The following is an 18,718-nucleotide window of genomic DNA, read 5'->3' as shown; positions in this document are numbered from 1 at the left end:
CGGGACAATTTAGCATGGCCAATCCACCCTAACCTGCACATCCCTGGGCACTACGGGACAATTTAGCATGGCCAATCCACCCTAACCTGCACATCCCTGGGCACTACGGGACAATTTAGCATGGCCAATCCACCCTAACCTGCACAACCCTGGGCACTACGGGACAAATTAGCATGGCCAATCCACCCTAACCTCACATCCCTGGGCACTACGGGACAATTTAGCACGGCCAATCCACCCTAACCTGCACATCCCTGGGCACTATGGGACAATTTAGCATGGCCAATCCACCCTAACCTGCACATCCCTGGGCACTATCGGACAATTTAGCATGGCCAATCCACTGTAACCTACACATCCCTGGGCACTGCGGGACAATTTAGCACGGCCAATCCACCCTAACCTGCACATCCCTGGGCACTATGGGACAATTTAGCATGGCCAATCCACCCTAACCTGCACATCCCTGGGCACTATCGGACAATTTAGCATGGCCAATCCACCCTAACCTACACATCCCTGGGCACTATGGGACAATTTAGCATGGCCAATCCACTGTAACCTACACAACCCTGGGCACTATGGGACAATTTAGCATGGCCAATCCACCCTAACCCGCACATCCCTGGGCACTGCGGGACAATTTAGCATGGCCAATCCACCCTAACCTACACATCCCTGGGCACTATGGGACAATTTAGCATGGCCATTCCACCCTAACCTACACATCCCTGGGCATTATGGGACAATTTAGCATGGCCAATCCACACTAACCTGCACATCTTTGACTGTGGGAGGAACCCCACACAGACATGGGGTTGGAGAACGTGCGAAGTCCACACAGATAGTCGCCTCAAGATGGGGGGGGGGGGGAATCGAATCCGGGTCCCTGGCGCCGTGAGGCAGCGGGGCTAACCACTGAGCCACTGTGCCAGTCCTAGCCTGGCAGATGAGGCAGAAGCCCATTTAAAATGGAGCTGGGCCCCGCCAGGGTCAGGAGCGGGGGCTGGAGTTTGGGATCGGAGCAGGTGGCTAGTTTATCCAGCGGGCACCATCACATCCGTCTCTCCCTGCACCGTGTGCTCTCTGAGATTCTAACTGAAGGACAAGTTCCCGAGGTGTCTCAGGTTAATTCAATCCTCGAAGCGATGTCAATGCCAGGTACAGGCCACGTGTGTGATCGCTCTGAGCACTAATCACGTCTGATACTTCCCTCAGCACCTGTGATCCTGGGAATCTCCGTTAATGGGACTGGATACGCCTCCGATATCTATCGCAACATGGTGTCAGCGTTTGATGTGGTACAGAGCGGAAACATCACTGTGGTCTCCAAGAGGTGTGCAATCATCCCATCGCCTCCAAACTACAAAATCTACTCATTAATTGGTGAGCATACTCCAGGCCTCACTGCGTACCGCGCACGCACACACACACACACACACACACTCACACACACACACACACACACACTCCCCCCTCCCCACACAACACACACACACTCCCCCCTACTCACACACACACACACTCCCCCTCCCCACACACACACAGACACACACACACACACTCCCCCCTCCCCACACACACACACACTCACACACACTCCCCCCTCCCCACACACACACACTCACACACACACTCCCCCCTACTCACACACACACACACTCCCCCCTCCCCACACACACACACTCACACACACACACACACACACACTCCCCCCTCCCCAAACACACACTCCCCTTCCCCACACACACTCACACACACACAAACTCCCCCCTCCCCGAACACACACTCTCCCCCACACTCACACTCACTCCTCCCCACACTCACACACACACACAGACACACACTCAAATACAAACTCCCCCCTCCCCACACACACTCCCCCTCCCCACACACACACACACACACACCCCTCCCCACACACATACTCCACTCTCCCCCCACACACACTTCCCCCTCCCCACACACACACACTCCTCCCTCCCCACACACACACACACACTCCCCCCTCCTCACACACACACTCCCCCTCCCCACACACACACACACACACACCCCTCCCCACACACATACTCCACTCTCCCCCCACACACACTTCCCCCTCCCCACACACACACACTCCTCCCTCCCCACACACACACACACTCCCCCCTCCTCACACACACACTCCCCCCTCCCCACACATACTCCCCCTCCCCCACACACACTACCCACTCCCCACACACACACTCCCCCCTCCCCACACACATACACACTCCCCGCTCCCCACACACACACACACTCTTCCCCCTCCCCCCACACACACACACTCCCCGCTCCCCACACACACACACTCTTCCCCCTCCCCACACACACACATACACTCGCTCCCACACCCCACACACACACACTCCCCCTCCCCCCAGACACACTCACACACTCGCTCCCTCCCCACACACACACTTCCCCCTCACCACACACACACAGACACACTTCCCCCTCCCCCCAGACACACACACACTGCCCCCTCCCCACACACACACTCACACACACAGACACACTTCCCCCTCCCCCCCACACACACACACTCCCCCCTCCCCACACACACACACTCACACACACACAGACACACTTCCCCCTCACCCCACACACACACACTCCCCCCTCCCCACACACTCACACACACACAGACACACTCACCCCTCCCCACACACACACACACACTCCCCTCCCCACACACACACACACACACACAGACAGACACACTCCCCCTCCCCACACACTCTCAAATACAGACACACTCCCCCCCCACACACACACACACTCCCCCCTCCCTACACACACACTCCCCCCTCCCTACACACAAACACTCACACACACACAGACACACTCCCTCCTCCCCACACACACACACACACACACACAGACACACTCCCCCCTCCCCACACACACACACTCACACACAGACACACTCCCCCCTCCCCACACACACATTCACACACACACACAGACACACTCCCCCCTCCCCACACACACACACTCACACACACAGACACACTCCCCCCTCCCCACACACACTCACACACACACAGACACACTCCCCCATCCCCACACACACACACTCACACACACACTCCCCCCTCCCCACACACACACTCACACACACACAGACACACTCCCCCCTCCCCACACACACACACACTCCCCCCTCCCCACACACACAGACATACTCCCCCCTCCCCACACACACACTCACTCACACACAGACACACTCCCCCCTCCCCACACACACACTCACACACACACAGACACACTCCCCCCTCCCCACACACACACACTCACACACACACAGACACACTCCCCCCTCCCCACACACACTCACACACAGACACACTCCCCCCTCCCCACACACACACTCACACACACACAGACACACTCCCCCCTTCCCACACACACACTCACACACACACAGACACACTCCCCCCTCCCCACACACACACACTCACACACACACGCACACTCACACACACACAGACACACTCCCCCCTCCCCACACACACACTCACACACAGACACACTCCCCCCTCCCCACACACACACTCACACACAGACACACTCCCCCCTCCCCACACACACACTCACACACACACAGACACACTCCCCCCTCCCCACACACACACTCACACACACACAGACACACTCCCCCCTCCCCACAGGCACACACTCACACACACACACACTCCCCCTCCCCACACACACACGCACACATTCACACACACAGACACACTCCCCCCTCCCCACACACACACTCACACACACACACTCCCCCCTCCCCACACACACACACTCACACACACACTCCCCCATCCCCACACACACACACACTCACACACAGACACACTCCCCCCTCCCCACACACACACACTCACACACACACAGACACACTCCCCCCTCCCCACACACACACACTCCCCCCTCCCCACACACAGACACACTCCCCCTCCCCACACACACACACTCACACACGCACACACACTGCCCCCTCCCCACACACACACACTCCCCCCAACCCACCCACACACACACTTACACACACAAAGACACACTCCCCCCTCCCCACACACACACACTCACACACTCCCCCCTCCCCACACTCACACACACACAGACACACTCCCCACTCCCCACACACACACTCACACACACACAAACTCCCCCCTCCCCACACACACACTCCCCTTCCCCACACTCACACACACACAGACACACTCCCCACTCCCCACACACACACTCACACACACACAAACTCCCCCCTCCCCGAACACACACTCTCCCCCACACTCACACTCACTCCTCCCCACACTCACACACACACAGACACACACTCAAATACAAACTCCCCCCTCCCCACACACACTCCCCCCTCCCCACACATACTCCCCCCTCCCCCACACACACTCTCCACTCCCCACACACACACTCCCCCCTTCCCACACACACACACTCCCCCCTCCCCACACACACACACTCCCCCCTCCCCCCACACACACTCTCCACTCCCCACACACACACACACTTCCCCCTCCCCAACACACACACACACTCCCCCCTCCCCCACACACACTCCCCCCCTCCCCACACACACTCTCCCTCCTCCCCACACACACATACTCCCCCCTCCCCCACACACACTCTCCACTCCCCACACACACACTCCCCCCTTCCCACACACACACACTCCCCCCTCCCCACACACACACACTCCCCCCTCCCCCCACACACACTCTCCACTCCCCACACACACACACTCCCCCCTTCCCACACACACACACTCCCCCCTCCCCACACACACACACTCCCCCCTCCCCCCACACACACTCTCCACTCCCCACACACACACTCCCCCCTTCCCACACACACACACTTCCCCCTCCCCAACACACACACACACTCCCCCCTCCCCCACACACACTCCCCCCTCCCCACACACACTCTCCCCCCTCCCCACACACACACACTCCCCCCTCCCCACACACACTCTCCCCCCTCCCCACACACACACACTCCCCCCTCCCCACACACACACACTCCCCACTTCCCACACACACACACACTCCCCCACCCCCACCCCCCACACAAACAGCATCTGTATCATTCCCACTGACAGTAACAATAGAATAGTTTTATCCGGTGGCTCAGTGGTTAGCACCGCTGCCTCACGGCGCCAGGGACCCGGGTTCGATTCCCCACTTCAGGGTGACCGTCTGAGTGGAGTTTGCACATTCTCCCACCCCCGTATCAGCCTGGTTTTCCTCGTGCTCCAGTTTCCACCCACAGTCCTAAGGTGTGCAGGTGGATTGGCCATGCTAAACTGTCCCATAGTGCCCAGGGATGTGCAGGTTAGGGTGGATTGGCCATGCTAAACTGTCCCATAGTGCCCAGGGATGTGCAGGTTAGGGTGGATTGGCCATGCTAAATTGTCCCATAGTGCCCAGGGATGTGCAGGTTAGGGTGGATTGGCCAGGCTAAATTGCCCCATAGTGCCCAGGGATGTGCAGGTTAGGGTGGATTGGCCATGCTAAACTGTCCCATAGTGCCCAGGGATGTGCAGGTTAGGGTGGATTGGCCATGCTAAATTGTCCCATAGTGCCCAGGGATGTGCAGGTTAGGGTGGATTGGCCAAGCTAAATTGTCCCATAGTGCCCAGGGATGTGCAGGTTAGGGTGGATTGGCCAGGCTAAATTGCCCCATAGTGCCCAGGGATGTGCAGGTTAGGGTGGATTGGCCATGCTAAATTGCCCCATAGTGCCCAGGGATGTGTAGGTTAGGGTGGATTGGCCATGCTAAATTGTCCCATAGTGCCTGGGGATGTGCAGATTAGGGTGGATTGGCCATGCTACATTGTCCCATAGTGTCCAGGGATGTGCAGGTTAGGGTGGATTGGCCATGCTAAATTGTCCCATAGTGCCCAGGGATGTGCAGGTTAGGGTGGATTGGCCAAGCTAAATTGTCCCATAGTGCCCAGGGATGTGCAGGTTAGGGTGGATTGGCCAGGCTAAATTGCCCCATAGTGCCCAGGGATGTGCAGGTTAGGGTGGATTGGCCATGCTAAATTGCCCCATAGTGCCCAGGGATGTGTAGGTTAGGATGGATTGGCCATGCTAAATTGCCCCATAGTGCCCAGGGATGTGCAGGTTAGGGTGGATTGGCCATGCTAAATTGTCCCATAGTATCCAGGGATGTGCAGGTTAGTGTGGATTGACCATGCTAAATTGTCCCATAGTGCCCAGGGATGTGCAGGTTAGGGTGGGTTGGCCATGCTAAATTATCCTCTAGTGCCCAGGGATGTGCAGGTTAGGGTGGATTGGCCATGCTAAATTGTCACATAGTGCCCAGGGATGTGTAGGTTAGAGTGGATTGGCCATGCTAAATTGTCCCACAGTGCCCAGGGATGTGCAGGTTAGGGTGGATTAGTCAGGGATAAGTGTGGAGTAGAGGAATGGGTCTGGGTGGGTTGCTCTTCGGAGGGTCAGTGTGGACCTGTTGGACCAAATGGCCTGTTTTCACACTGTCGGGATTCTATGATCCTCCAAAGAGACTCTGAATGTGCCTGTATAATTCAGACTGACTATAACGTACACTGAACATTTCTCTATCATACATTTGTCACCCTGTTATCGGAAGGATATGATTAAGCTGGAGAGGGTTCCGAAGAGATTGACCAGGATCTTGCTGGATATGGGAAGGTCTGAGTTATAAAGAAAGTTTGGATAGGCTAGCACATATTGAGTCACAGATCTGTCCAGCACAGAAACAACCCTTCAGACCAACTTGTCCATACAGATCATGTATCCCAAGTTAATCTAGTCCCATTTACCAGAACTTGGTCCATCTCCCTCTAAACCCTTCCTACGCCTTTTAAATGCTGTCATTGTACCAGCCTCCACCACTTCCTCTGGCAGCTCATTCCATACACGTCCCACCCTCTGCGTGAAAAGGTTGCCCAGTATGTCACTCTTATATCTTTCTTCTCTCATCCTAAACCTATGCCCCTCTAGTTCTGGACACCCCCGCCCCAGGGAAAAGACCTTATCTATTTATCCTATCCATGCCCCCTCATGATTATATTAACCTCTATAAGGTCACCCCTCAGCCTCCGACCCTCCAGGGAAAACAGCCCCAGCCTATTTAGCCTCTCCCTGTAGCTCAAACCCTCCAACATCCTTGTAAATCTTTTCTGAACCCTTTCAAGTTTCACAACATCTTTCTGACAGGAAGGTGACCAGAATTGCACGCAATATTCTAAAAGTGGCCTAACCAATGTCCTGTACAGCCGCAAAAATGACCTACTAACCCCTGTACTCAATACTCTGACCAATAAAGGAAAGCATACCAAACACCTCCTTCACTATCCTATCTACCTGCGACTCCACTTTCAAGGAGCTATGAACCTGCACTCCAAGGTCTCTTTGTTCAGCAACACTCCCCAGGATCTTCTTTCACAGGAGCGTAGGAGGTTGAGAGGCAACTTTACAGGAGTTTATAAAATAACGAGGGGTGTAGATAGAGTAAACGGGAGTGAACTTTTCCCTGTGGGGGCAATGGGGGGGGGGGGGGGGGGGGGTGGATTTCACAGTTAGGGGGCACATTTTTAAGGTGAGAGGAGAGAGATTTAAAAAAAAACCATGAGGGGCAAATATTTTACACAGAGAGTCGTTCGCATGTGGAATGAACTTCCTGAGGAAGTGGTTACTACATTTAAAAGAAATTTGGATAAAGCACATGATTAAGGAAGATTCGGAGGGATATGGGTCAGGAGCAGGCCAGTGGGACTAGATTAGTTTGGGATTATATACTGGTTGGACCATGTGTTTCCGTGCTGTGTGACTCTTTGACTTTATCTCTATAATACACACTGACCGTGTCTGTGTAATTTATACTGACTGTAACCTACACTGAACACTTTCCTATAATATTCTTTTCTGTAAACTATACATTGATTGTCCTCACACTGACTTGTCTAAAGAATTCAAACTGACAAAAGCCAAAACAAAAGATATTCTAAATTCTAAAATACAAAACGGCAGAATAAGGTGACTTTTTTTAACCGTTTGTTTGGTTTTGGGCAATTGGATCACATGGCTGCGATTCCCATTCACTGGCCAGTCAGTTAGACCTAGGTCTCCTCTGTAATTAGGATTTTTTAAAAAGAGTTTTCATCGTCTTCTCTCACTTGCGGGGGGGGTGGGGGTGGGGAGGGGGGATGATGGTGGTGGTGAGATCTGGCCATCTTTTTGCAGTTCTGAATACAATTGCCTTCTCAGGTCTGTGTCATCTACAAGTTAAAGCAAATTCAGAAGCTGTTGCTAGGCAGTGTTTTTTTTTGTTCATAACCTGAGAACTGGTGCCAGCATGTCTCACAAAACATCAAATCCAGTTTCTCCAAAAACTGACTGTCTATATAATGAACACAGGAGGCTAAAAATCTCTGCAACATGTAGACAGTGTGTAATATCTAGAATATCAATGGACGAAATGCAATGACTGTTAGATTCGGGTTAGTTCAAGGAACAGAGCAATATATAATTGAATGAAAGGGTCATTCTGTAATTGACAGTTCAATACATTAAGAGTGTCTGGTTATAATATTTACTTTATGGGTTTGGTGGGACAATAATCCTGCACTGAAAGGTTTGAGAGAATGCTCATGGAAGGCAGGAACAGGTGAAATGAAGAACTAAAACAAAACATTACATTCCTGTGTCTGTTTGCCTTCCAGGAGTTTTATATGGAATTACATTCTTCATTGTTTTATTTGGATGTTACATATGCAGATTGCGGAGATATATCTGCTCTGTCTATTACCCTTCCAGAGAGCGGGTGAGTTGAGGTGGAACACACCACCAATGTGAAATTGATTCTCCCTACAGGCATGGATCTGTACTCCCCATACCTCACCCTTCATTCACTACAGGCAATGACGTCTTATAGCCACTTAAAGGGGAGTAGGACCCATGCCTTAATGTCTCAATGTGAAACAACGTAGCTCCGACAGCGCCCGCTCCCTCAACGCTGACCCTCCGCCAGTGCCCGCTCCCTCAGCGCTGACCCTCCGACAGTGCCCGCTCCCTCAGCGCTGACCCTCCGACAGTGCCCGCTCCCTCAGCACTGACCCTCTGACAGCGCCTACTCCCTCAGCGTTGACCCTCCGACAGTGCCCGCTCCCTCAGCACTGACCCTCCAACAGCGCCTACTCCCTCAGCGTTGACCCTCCGACAGTGCCCATTCGCTCAGCATTGACCCACCGACAGCGCCTGCTCCCTCAGCACTGACCCTCCCACAGTGCCCACTTCCTCCGTACTGACCCTCCCACAGTGCCCACTCCCTCAGCGCTGACCCTCGCTCTGAGCCCGCTCCCTCAGCACTGACCTTCTGACAGCGTCTGCTCCCTCAGCACTGACCCTCCGACAGCGCCCACTCCCTCAGCACTGACCCTCCCACAGTGCCCACTCCCTCAGCACTAACCCTCTGTCTCAGCCCGCTCCTCACTGCTGACTCTCTGATAGAGTGGCGGGTCACAAATTCACCTCACTATTGACCACCTTGTGTCATTGCTGTTGTCAGGAACGGATCTGCTATCTGTACAACCAGATCACTTCCAAGCGCACATCCCTGCTGAAGGCTCTCTTCCAAGCAGTGCAGAAAAATTCCACTGACGCTGGGCACACTAACATCCTCCTTGTCCTGGCTGCAAGGTAAGGACCATCCCTCCAGGATTTCACTGCGATTAACCACCTCCAACTCAGGCCCGTTGTCCCCTCTCTTCAACACTGGGCTATCTTCCAAACCGGTGGGACGGTGGCTCAGTGGTTAGCACCGCTGCCTCATGGCACCAGGGACCCGGGTTCGATTCCCCCCACGGGGTGACTCTCTGTGTGGGTTTTGCACATTCTCCCCCCATGGGTTTCGTGCCACAGTCCACAGATGTGCAGGTTAGGGTGGATTGGCCATGCTAAATTGTCCCGTAGTGCCCAGGGGCGTGCAGGTTAGGGTGGATTGGCCATGCTAAATTGTCCCATAGTGCCCAGGGATGTGCAGGTTAGGGTGGATTGGCCATGCTAAATTGTCCCGTAGTGCCCAGGGATGTGCAGGTTAGGGTGGATTGGCCATGCTAAATTGTCCCATAGTGCCCAGGGATGTGCAGGTTAGGGTGGATTGGCCATGCTAAATTGTCCGATAGTGCCCAGGGATGTGCAGGTTAGGGTGGATTGGCCGTGCTAAATTGTAACATAGTGCCCAGGGATGTGCAGGTTAGGGTGGATTGGCCATGCTAAATTGTCCCATAGTGTCCAGGGATGTGCAGGTTAGGGTGGATTGGCCATGCTAAATTGTCCTGTAGTGCCCAGGGATGTGCAGGTTATGGTGGATTGGCCATGCTAAATTGTCCGATAGTGCCCAGGGATGTGCAGGTTAGGGTGGATTGGCCATGCTAAATTGTCCCGTAGTGTCCAGGGATGTGCAGGTTAGGGTGGATTGGCCATGCTAAATTGTCCGATAGTGCCCAGGGATGTGCAGGTTAGGGTGGATTGGCCATGCTAAATTGTCCCATAGTGTCCAGGGATGTGCAGGTTAGGGTGGATTGGCCATGCTAAATTGTCCTGTAGTGCCCAGGGATGTGCAGGTTAGGGTGGATTGGCCATGCTAAATTGTCCGATTGTGCCCAGGGATGTGCAGGTTAGGGTAGATTGGCCATGCTAAATTGTCCCGTAGTGTCCAGGTATGTGCAGGTTAGGGTGGACTAAATTGTCCCATAGTGCCCAGGGAAATGCAGGTTAGGGTGGATTGGCCATGTTACATTGTCCCATAGTGCCCCAGGTATGTGCAGGTTAGGGTGGATTAGCCATGCTAAATTGTCACAAAGTGTTCAGGGATGTGCAGGTTAGGGTGGATTGGCCATGCTAAATTATCCCATAGTGCCCAGGGATATGCAGATTAGGGTGGATTGGCCATGCTAAATTGTCGGGGAGAAAGTGAGGTCTGCAGATGCTGGAGATCAGAGCTGGAAATGTGTTGCTGGAAAAGCGCAGCAGGTCAGGCAGCATCCAGGGAACAGGAGAATCGACGTTTCGGGCATAAGCCCTTCTTCAGGAATGAGGAAAGTTGGTCCAGCAGGCTAAGATAAAAGGTAGGGAGGAGGGACTTGGGAGAGGGGCGTCGGAAATGTGATAGGTGGAAAGAGGTCAAGGTGAGGGTGATAGGTCAGACTGGGGTGGGGGCGGAGAGGTCGGGAAGAAGATCTCAGGTTAGGAAGGCGGTGCTGAATTTGATGGATTTGACTGAGACAGGGTGGGGGGAAAGGAAATGAGGAAACTGGTGAAATCCGAGTTCATCCCTTGTGGTTGGAGGGTTCCTAGCCGGAAGATGAGGCGTTCTTCCTCCAACCGTTGTTTTGTTGTGGTCTGACGATGGAGGAGTCCAAAGACCTGCATATCCTTGGTGGAGTGGGAGGGGGAATTGAAATGTTGAGCTACAGGCTGGTTGGGTTGGTTGGTCCGGGTGTCCCAGAGGTGTTCTCTGAAATGCTCCGCAAGTAGCCGGCCTGTCTCCCCAATTGTCCCATAGTGTCCAGGGATGTGCAGGTTAGGGTGGATTGGCCATGCTAAATTTTCCCGTAGTGCCCAGGGATGTGCAGGTTAGGGTGGATTGGCCATGCTAAATTGTCCCATAGTGCCCAGGGATGTGCAGGTTAGGGTGGATTGGCCATGCTAAATTGCCCCATAGTGCCCAGGGATGTGCAGGTTAGGGTGGATTGGCCATGCTAAATTGTCCCATAGTGCCCAGGGATGTGCAGGTTAGGGTGGATTGGCCATGCTAAATTGTCCCGTAGTGCCCAGGGATGTGCAGGTTAGGGTGGATTGGCCATGCTAAATTGCCCCATAGTGTCCAGGGATGTGCAGGTTAGGGTGGATTGGCCATGCTTAATTGCCCCATAGTGCCCAGGGATATGCAGGTTAGGGTGGATTGGCCATGCTAAATTGTCCCATGGTGCCCAGGGATGTGCAGGTTAGGGTGGATTGGCCATGCTAAATTGTCCCATAGTGCCCAGGGATGTGCAGGTTAGGGTGGATTGGCCGTGCTAAATTGTAACATAGTGCCCAGGGATGTGCAGGTTAGGGTGGATTGGCCATGCTAAATTGTCCCATAGTGTCCAGGGATGTGCAGGTTAGGGTGGATTGGCCATGCTAAATTGTCCTGTAGTGCCCAGGGATGTGCAGGTTATGGTGGATTGGCCATGCTAAATTGTCCGATAGTGCCCAGGGATGTGCAGGTTAGGGTGGATTGGCCATGCTAAATTGTCCCGTAGTGTCCAGGGATGTGCAGGTTAGGGTGGATTGGCCATGCTAAATTGTCCGATAGTGCCCAGGGATGTGCAGGTTAGGGTGGATTGGCCATGCTAAATTGTCCCATAGTGTCCAGGGATGTGCAGGTTAGGGTGGATTGGCCATGCTAAATTGTCCTGTAGTGCCCAGGGATGTGCAGGTTAGGGTGGATTGGCCATGCTAAATTGTCCGATTGTGCCCAGGGATGTGCAGGTTAGGGTAGATTGGCCATGCTAAATTGTCCCGTAGTGTCCAGGTATGTGCAGGTTAGGGTGGACTAAATTGTCCCATAGTGCCCAGGGAAATGCAGGTTAGGGTGGATTGGCCATGTTACATTGTCCCATAGTGCCCCAGGTATGTGCAGGTTAGGGTGGATTAGCCATGCTAAATTGTCACAAAGTGTTCAGGGATGTGCAGGTTAGGGTGGATTGGCCATGCTAAATTATCCCATAGTGCCCAGGGATATGCAGATTAGGGTGGATTGGCCATGCTAAATTGTCGGGGAGAAAGTGAGGTCTGCAGATGCTGGAGATCAGAGCTGGAAATGTGTTGCTGGAAAAGCGCAGCAGGTCAGGCAGCATCCAGGGAACAGGAGAATCGACGTTTCGGGCATAAGCCCTTCTTCAGGAATGGGGAAAGTTTGTCCAGCAGGCTAAGATAAAAGGTAGGGAGGAGGGACTTGGGAGAGGGGCGTCGGAAATGTGATAGGTGGAAAGAGGTCAAGGTGAGGGTGATAGGTCAGACTGGGGTGGGGGCGGAGAGGTCGGGAAGAAGATCTCAGGTTAGGAAGGCGGTGCTGAATTTGATGGATTTGACTGAGACAGGGTGGGGGGGAAAGGAAATGAGGAAACTGGTGAAATCCGAGTTCATCCCTTGTGGTTGGAGGGTTCCTAGCCGGAAGATGAGGCGTTCTTCCTCCAACCGTTGTTTTGTTGTGGTCTGACGATGGAGGAGTCCAAAGACCTGCATATCCTTGGTGGAGTGGGAGGGGGAATTGAAATGTTGAGCTACAGGCTGGTTGGGTTGGTTGGTCCGGGTGTCCCAGAGGTGTTCTCTGAAATGCTCCGCAAGTAGCCGGCCTGTCTCCCCAATTGTCCCATAGTGTCCAGGGATGTGCAGGTTAGGGTGGATTGGCCATGCTAAATTGTCCCGTAGTGCCCAGGGATGTGCAGGTTAGGGTGGATTGGCCATGCTAAATTGTCCCATAGTGCCCAGGGATGTGCAGGTTAGGGTGGATTGGCCATGCTAAATTGCCCCATAGTGCCCAGGGATGTGCAGGTTAGGGTGGATTGGCCATGCTAAATTGTCCCATAGTGCCCAGGGATGTGCAGGTTAGGGTGGATTGGCCATGCTAAATTGTCCCGTAGTGCCCAGGGATGTGCAGGTTAGGGTGGATTGGCCATGCTAAATTGCCCCATAGTGTCCAGGGATGTGCAGGTTAGGGTGGATTGGCCATGCTTAATTGCCCCATAGTGCCCAGGGATATGCAGGTTAGGGTGGATTGGCCATGCTAAATTGTCCCATGGTGCCCAGGGATGTGCAGGTTAGGGTGGATTGGCCATGCTAAATTGTCCCATAGTGCCCAGGGATGTGCAGGTTAGGGTGGATTGGCCATGCTAAATTGTCCCGTAGTGCCCAGGGATGTGCAGGTTAGGGTGGATTATTCAGGGGCAAATGTAGAGTGGTAGGGTAGGGGAATGGGTCTGGGTGGGTTACCCTCTGGAGGGTCGGTGTGGACATGTTGGGCCGAAGGGCCTGTTTCCACACGGTAGGGAATCTCGGATTCTTTGAAAGGTCAAATCCAGTAACAGGGCAGCTGAAATGGAGCTCACCTGCCACTTAGCCAGACCAACAGCTGAGACATCCCCAAAGCATAGGCAGAGTGTTGCTGCTGTACAAGATCCAGAGGCTGCTGTAAATGGATAACTCATGCTAGCCCACTGCATCCCAGGAGAAGTTTTAAAAAATCGGTTAGGGAAGGGTGTGCAAAGAGGTTGCTTTTGAGTCGGAAGGGAGGATTTAAGGTGGCCCGCATCGTACGTTCTTGCACAGTTAATTCATGCAGCCCACTTTATTCACAATGTTGTCTCAATCTGGCCCTTAAAATATTGATGCACTCAAGGGGCCCTCTTGCGGTAGTGTCCCTAACCCGAGATGGCCAGGTTCCAGTCTCAAAGGTGCGTCTTGAACAGGGTGATGAGAAGAACAAGTTATTACTAGAAAGCGAGAGGCAGTTGCAACGCTATTAAAAGTAAGAGACGCCCCAATCCCCCATCTCTCTCTCTGCGCCTCTCCAGGGCTCTCTCATAAGAGTCCTACAGCACGAAAACAGACCCTTCAGTTCAAGCGTCGTTTCGGGCAAAAGCCCTTCATCAGTCCTGATGAAGGGCTTTTGCCCGACACGTCGATCCTCCTGCTCCTCGGATGCTGCCTGACCTGCTGTGCTTTTCCAGCAACACACTATTCTCAACTGTGATTTCCGGCATCTGCAGTCCCCACTTTTGCCTTCGGTCCAACCAGTCCATCATCCCCAAACTAAACTAGTCCCACACCTGCCCTGCTCCTGGCCCCTATCCCTCCAAACCTTTCCTGTTCATTAGATTAGATTACTTACAGTGTGGAAACAGGCCCTTCGGCCCAACAAGCCCACACCGACCCGCCGAAGCGCAACCCACCCATACCCCTACATTTACCCCTTACCTAACACTACGGGCAATTTAGCGTGGCCAATTCACCTGGCCTGCACATCTTTGGAGTGTGGGAGGAAACCGGAGCACCCGGAGGAAACCCACGCAGACACGGGGAGAATGTACAAACTCCACACAGTCAGTCGCCTGAGGCGGGAATTGAACCCGGGTCTCTGGTGCTGTGAGGCAGCAGTGCTAACCACTGTGCCACCGTATGTACTTTATCCAAATGTCTTTTAAACAGTGTAACTGTACCCACATCATCAGTAAGTTCATTTCACACTCGAACCACCCTCCATGTAAAAAAAAATTGTCCCTTGTGACTTCTTAAAATCTCTCTCCTCTCAGCTTAAAAATGTGCCCCCGAATCTTGAAACCCTCCCCATCCTAGGGAAAAGGCAACAGCTGTTAACTCTATCTAAACCCCTCTCTTTTTCTGACAAACCTCTATCTCAATCTCCAGTGAAAAATGCCCCAGCCTTTCCTCATAACACAAACCTCCCAGACCCGGTGACCTCCTCACTGAACCTCTTCCGAACCCCTCTCCAGTTTAATAATCTCCTTCCTGTAACAGGGTGACCGGGACTGGACACGGTTCTCCAGACGAGGCCTCACCAACGTCCTGTACAACCCCAACATGGCGTCCCCAACTCCCTCTGTCTCTTTTCAGCCACAAATTCATCAGCTCACAAATCAGGGCAGTACTTATACACTTTATGGTGAATCCTATGGAGTGTTGCTGAACAAAGAGACCTTGGAGTGCTAGTTCATAGCTCCTTGGAAGTGGAGTCGCAGGCAGATAGGATAGTGAAGGAGGTGTTTGGTATGCTTTCCTTTATTGATCCAGAGTATTGAGTACAGGAGTTGGGAGGTCATGTTGTGCTGTACAGGATATTGGTTAGGCCACTGTTGGAATATTGCGTACAATTCTGGTCTCCCTGCTATAAGACGGATGTCGTGAAATTTGAGAGGTTTCAGAAAAGATTTACAAGGATGTTGCCAGGGTTGGAGGGCTTGAGCTACAGGGAGAGGCTGAACAGGCTGGGGCTGTTTTCCCTGGAGCGTCGGAGGCTGAGGGGTGACCTTATAGAGGTTTACAAAATCATGAGGGGCCATTGGATAGGGTGAATAGACAATGTCTTTTCCCTGTGGTGGGGGAGTCCACAGCTAGAGGGGCATAGATTTAGGGGGAGAGGGGAAAGATTTAAACGGGACCTGCGGGGCAACTTTTTCACACAGAGGGTGGTGCGTGTATGGAATGAGCTGCGAGAGCAAGTGGTGGAGGCTGGTACAATGACAGCATTTAAAAGGCATCTGGATGGGTATATGAATAGGAAGGGTTTGGAGGGATATGGGCCCAGTGCTGGCAGGTGGGACTAGATTAGTTTAGGCTATCTGGTCGGCATGGACGGGTTGGACTGAAGGGTCTGTTTCCGTGCTGTGCATCTCTATGGGACTAGATTAGATTGGGATATCTGGTCAGCAGGGATGGTTTGGACCGAAGGGTCTGTTTACATGCTGTACACCTCTATGACTCTAAATAGGACTAGATTAGATTGGGATATCTGGTCAGCATGGACAGGTTGGACCGAAGGGCCTGTTTCCGTGCTGTGTCACTCTATGACACGTTCATGTTAAACTGCGCTAGGCACGCATCCATCCACTCTGCTCACCTGCTGGTGTTCAGTCAGACCCGTTCATGGTTCGCCCCGTCAGACAGATTGGCTTGTGACCTCCTGCCCCCTGTGGATGGATTTCCCAGGTACAAAGTCTTCGCTTGGATCACCGCATTCATCGGAGTATCCCAGAAGTACTGCATGGCCTGCGGTCGCATTGCTGAAGATGAGAGTTCCGAGTACTTTGTTTCCTGTATCACTCCCGGTTGCAAAGGTAGGACTATACTTTTTGTTTTTTGGTTGGGTTTCTATGGGCGCGATTCGGGAGGGGGGGGGGCAGCGAAAGAGGGCTCAGAACAGGAGGCCACTCAACCCGTCCAACTCGTTCGATCGTGCCATGGGCTGATCTGCGCTGCGACTCCATCCGCCCACCTTGGTTTCTGACCCTTCAAAACCCAAGAAAAATCTACTGGTCTCAGTTCCACAATGTCAAAGTTGTTTCGGAGGCAGGGGGTGGCGGTAGAGGGGTTGCTTTTCAGACTGGAGGCCGGTGACCAACGGTGTTCCATGGGGATCGGCGCCGGGAATGTAAGAAACAGGGAACGTCAAACGTAGAATGTGACAGCCCAGTGCAGGCCCTTCGGCCCTCGAAGTTGCTCCGACCCGTGAAAAGAATCGTCTAACCGACACTATTCCGTTATCACCCATATGTTTGTCCAATGAAGGGGTGGGCCTTGAGCCTGCCCTGCCATGCAGTCAGATGGGTTTAGAGGGATATGGGCCAAATGCTGGCAAATGGGACTAGATTAGCTTAGGATATCTGGTGGGCATGGACGAGTTGGGCCGAAGGGTCTGTTTCCATGATGTATGCTGGCTGATCTTTAACGCCCTCCCACTGTGACCCTTAACCCTAACTGCTTGCCTTAAAATGCATTCAACGAGGTAGCCTCAACTGGGCGGGGAATTCCACAGATTCTCAACCCCTTGGGTGGAGAACTCCCGCCCTCCCCCCTTCAGCTCAGTCCTCAATCTGTTCCCCCTCATTTTGAGGCTACGTCTCCTAGTTCTAGTCTCACCTGCCAGTGGAAACACCATCCCTGCTTCTATCTTATCTAATCCCTTCATAATTTTATATGTTTCTATAACATCCCCACCCCTCCCATTCTTTTAGATTAGATTAGATTAGATTACTTACAATGTGGAAACAGGCCCTTCGGCCCAACAAGTCCACACCGACCCTCCGAAGAGCAACCCACCCAGACCCATTCCCCTACATCTAACACTACTGGCAATTTAGCATGGCCAATTCACCCTGACCTGCACATCTTTGGACTGTGGGAGGAAACCCACGCAGACACGGGGAGAATGTGCAAACTCCACACAGACAGTTGCCCAAGGTGGGAATTGAACTCGGGTCTCTGGCGCTGTGAGGCAGCAGTGCTAACCACTGTGCCACCTTCTCGATTCCAATGAGTACATTCCCAGTCGACTCAATCTCTCCTCATAAGACAACGTTCTCAACTCCAGAATCAATCTAGTGAACCTCCTCTGCACCCCCTCCAGTGCCAGTACATCCTTTCTCAACTAAGGAGACCAACACTGCACTCAGTACTCCAAGTGTGGCCTCACCAACACCCTGTAGAACTGCAGCATAACCTCCCTGCTTTTCAATTCCACCCCTCTAGCAATGAAGGACAAAATTCCATCTGGTCACCACGTTATAGGGAGGATGTGAAAGATTTGGAAAGGGTTCAGAGGAGATTTACCAGGATGTTGCCTGGTCTGGAGAGAAGGTCTTACGGGGAAAGGCTGAGGGACTTGAGGCTGTTAGAGAGAAGAAGTTTGAGAGGTGACTTAATTGGGACATAAAAGATAATCAGAGGGTTCGATAGAGTGGACAGGGAGAGCCTTTTCCTTCGGATGGTGATGGCTAACATGAGGGGACACAGCTTTAAATTGAGGGAAGATAGATATAGGACAGATGTCAGAGGTAGTTTCTTTACTCAGAGAGTAGGAGGGGCGTGGAACGCACTGCCTGTAACAGGAGTAGACTCAC

The 18,718-nt window shown here is 53.0% G+C and overlaps 1 protein-coding gene across 1 annotated transcript in view; it reads left to right on the top strand.

The window, feature by feature from the left end:
- The window catches only part of dcst2 (DC-STAMP domain containing 2), a 137,337-nt gene that overhangs the window by 102,361 nt on the left and 16,258 nt on the right, over positions 1–18,718 (top strand). Inside the window, exons 9-12 of the mRNA XM_087985117.1 lie at positions 1,219–1,386; positions 8,759–8,859; positions 9,604–9,734; positions 16,695–16,936. Coding sequence (XP_087841243.1) covers positions 1,219–1,386; positions 8,759–8,859; positions 9,604–9,734; positions 16,695–16,936 — 642 coding nt within the window. The remainder of the gene's footprint in view (positions 1–1,218; positions 1,387–8,758; positions 8,860–9,603; positions 9,735–16,694; positions 16,937–18,718) is intronic.

This window comes from Chiloscyllium plagiosum, unplaced genomic scaffold, assembly GCF_037043375.1.
Source record: "Chiloscyllium plagiosum isolate Xiang-an unplaced genomic scaffold, Cpla_swu_hap1 HiC_scaffold_50, whole genome shotgun sequence".
NCBI classification, from domain to species: Eukaryota; Metazoa; Chordata; class Chondrichthyes; order Orectolobiformes; family Hemiscylliidae; genus Chiloscyllium; species Chiloscyllium plagiosum.
The sequence above is the reverse complement of the archived record's forward strand: the minus strand, read 5'-3'. Positions and strand labels throughout refer to the sequence as shown.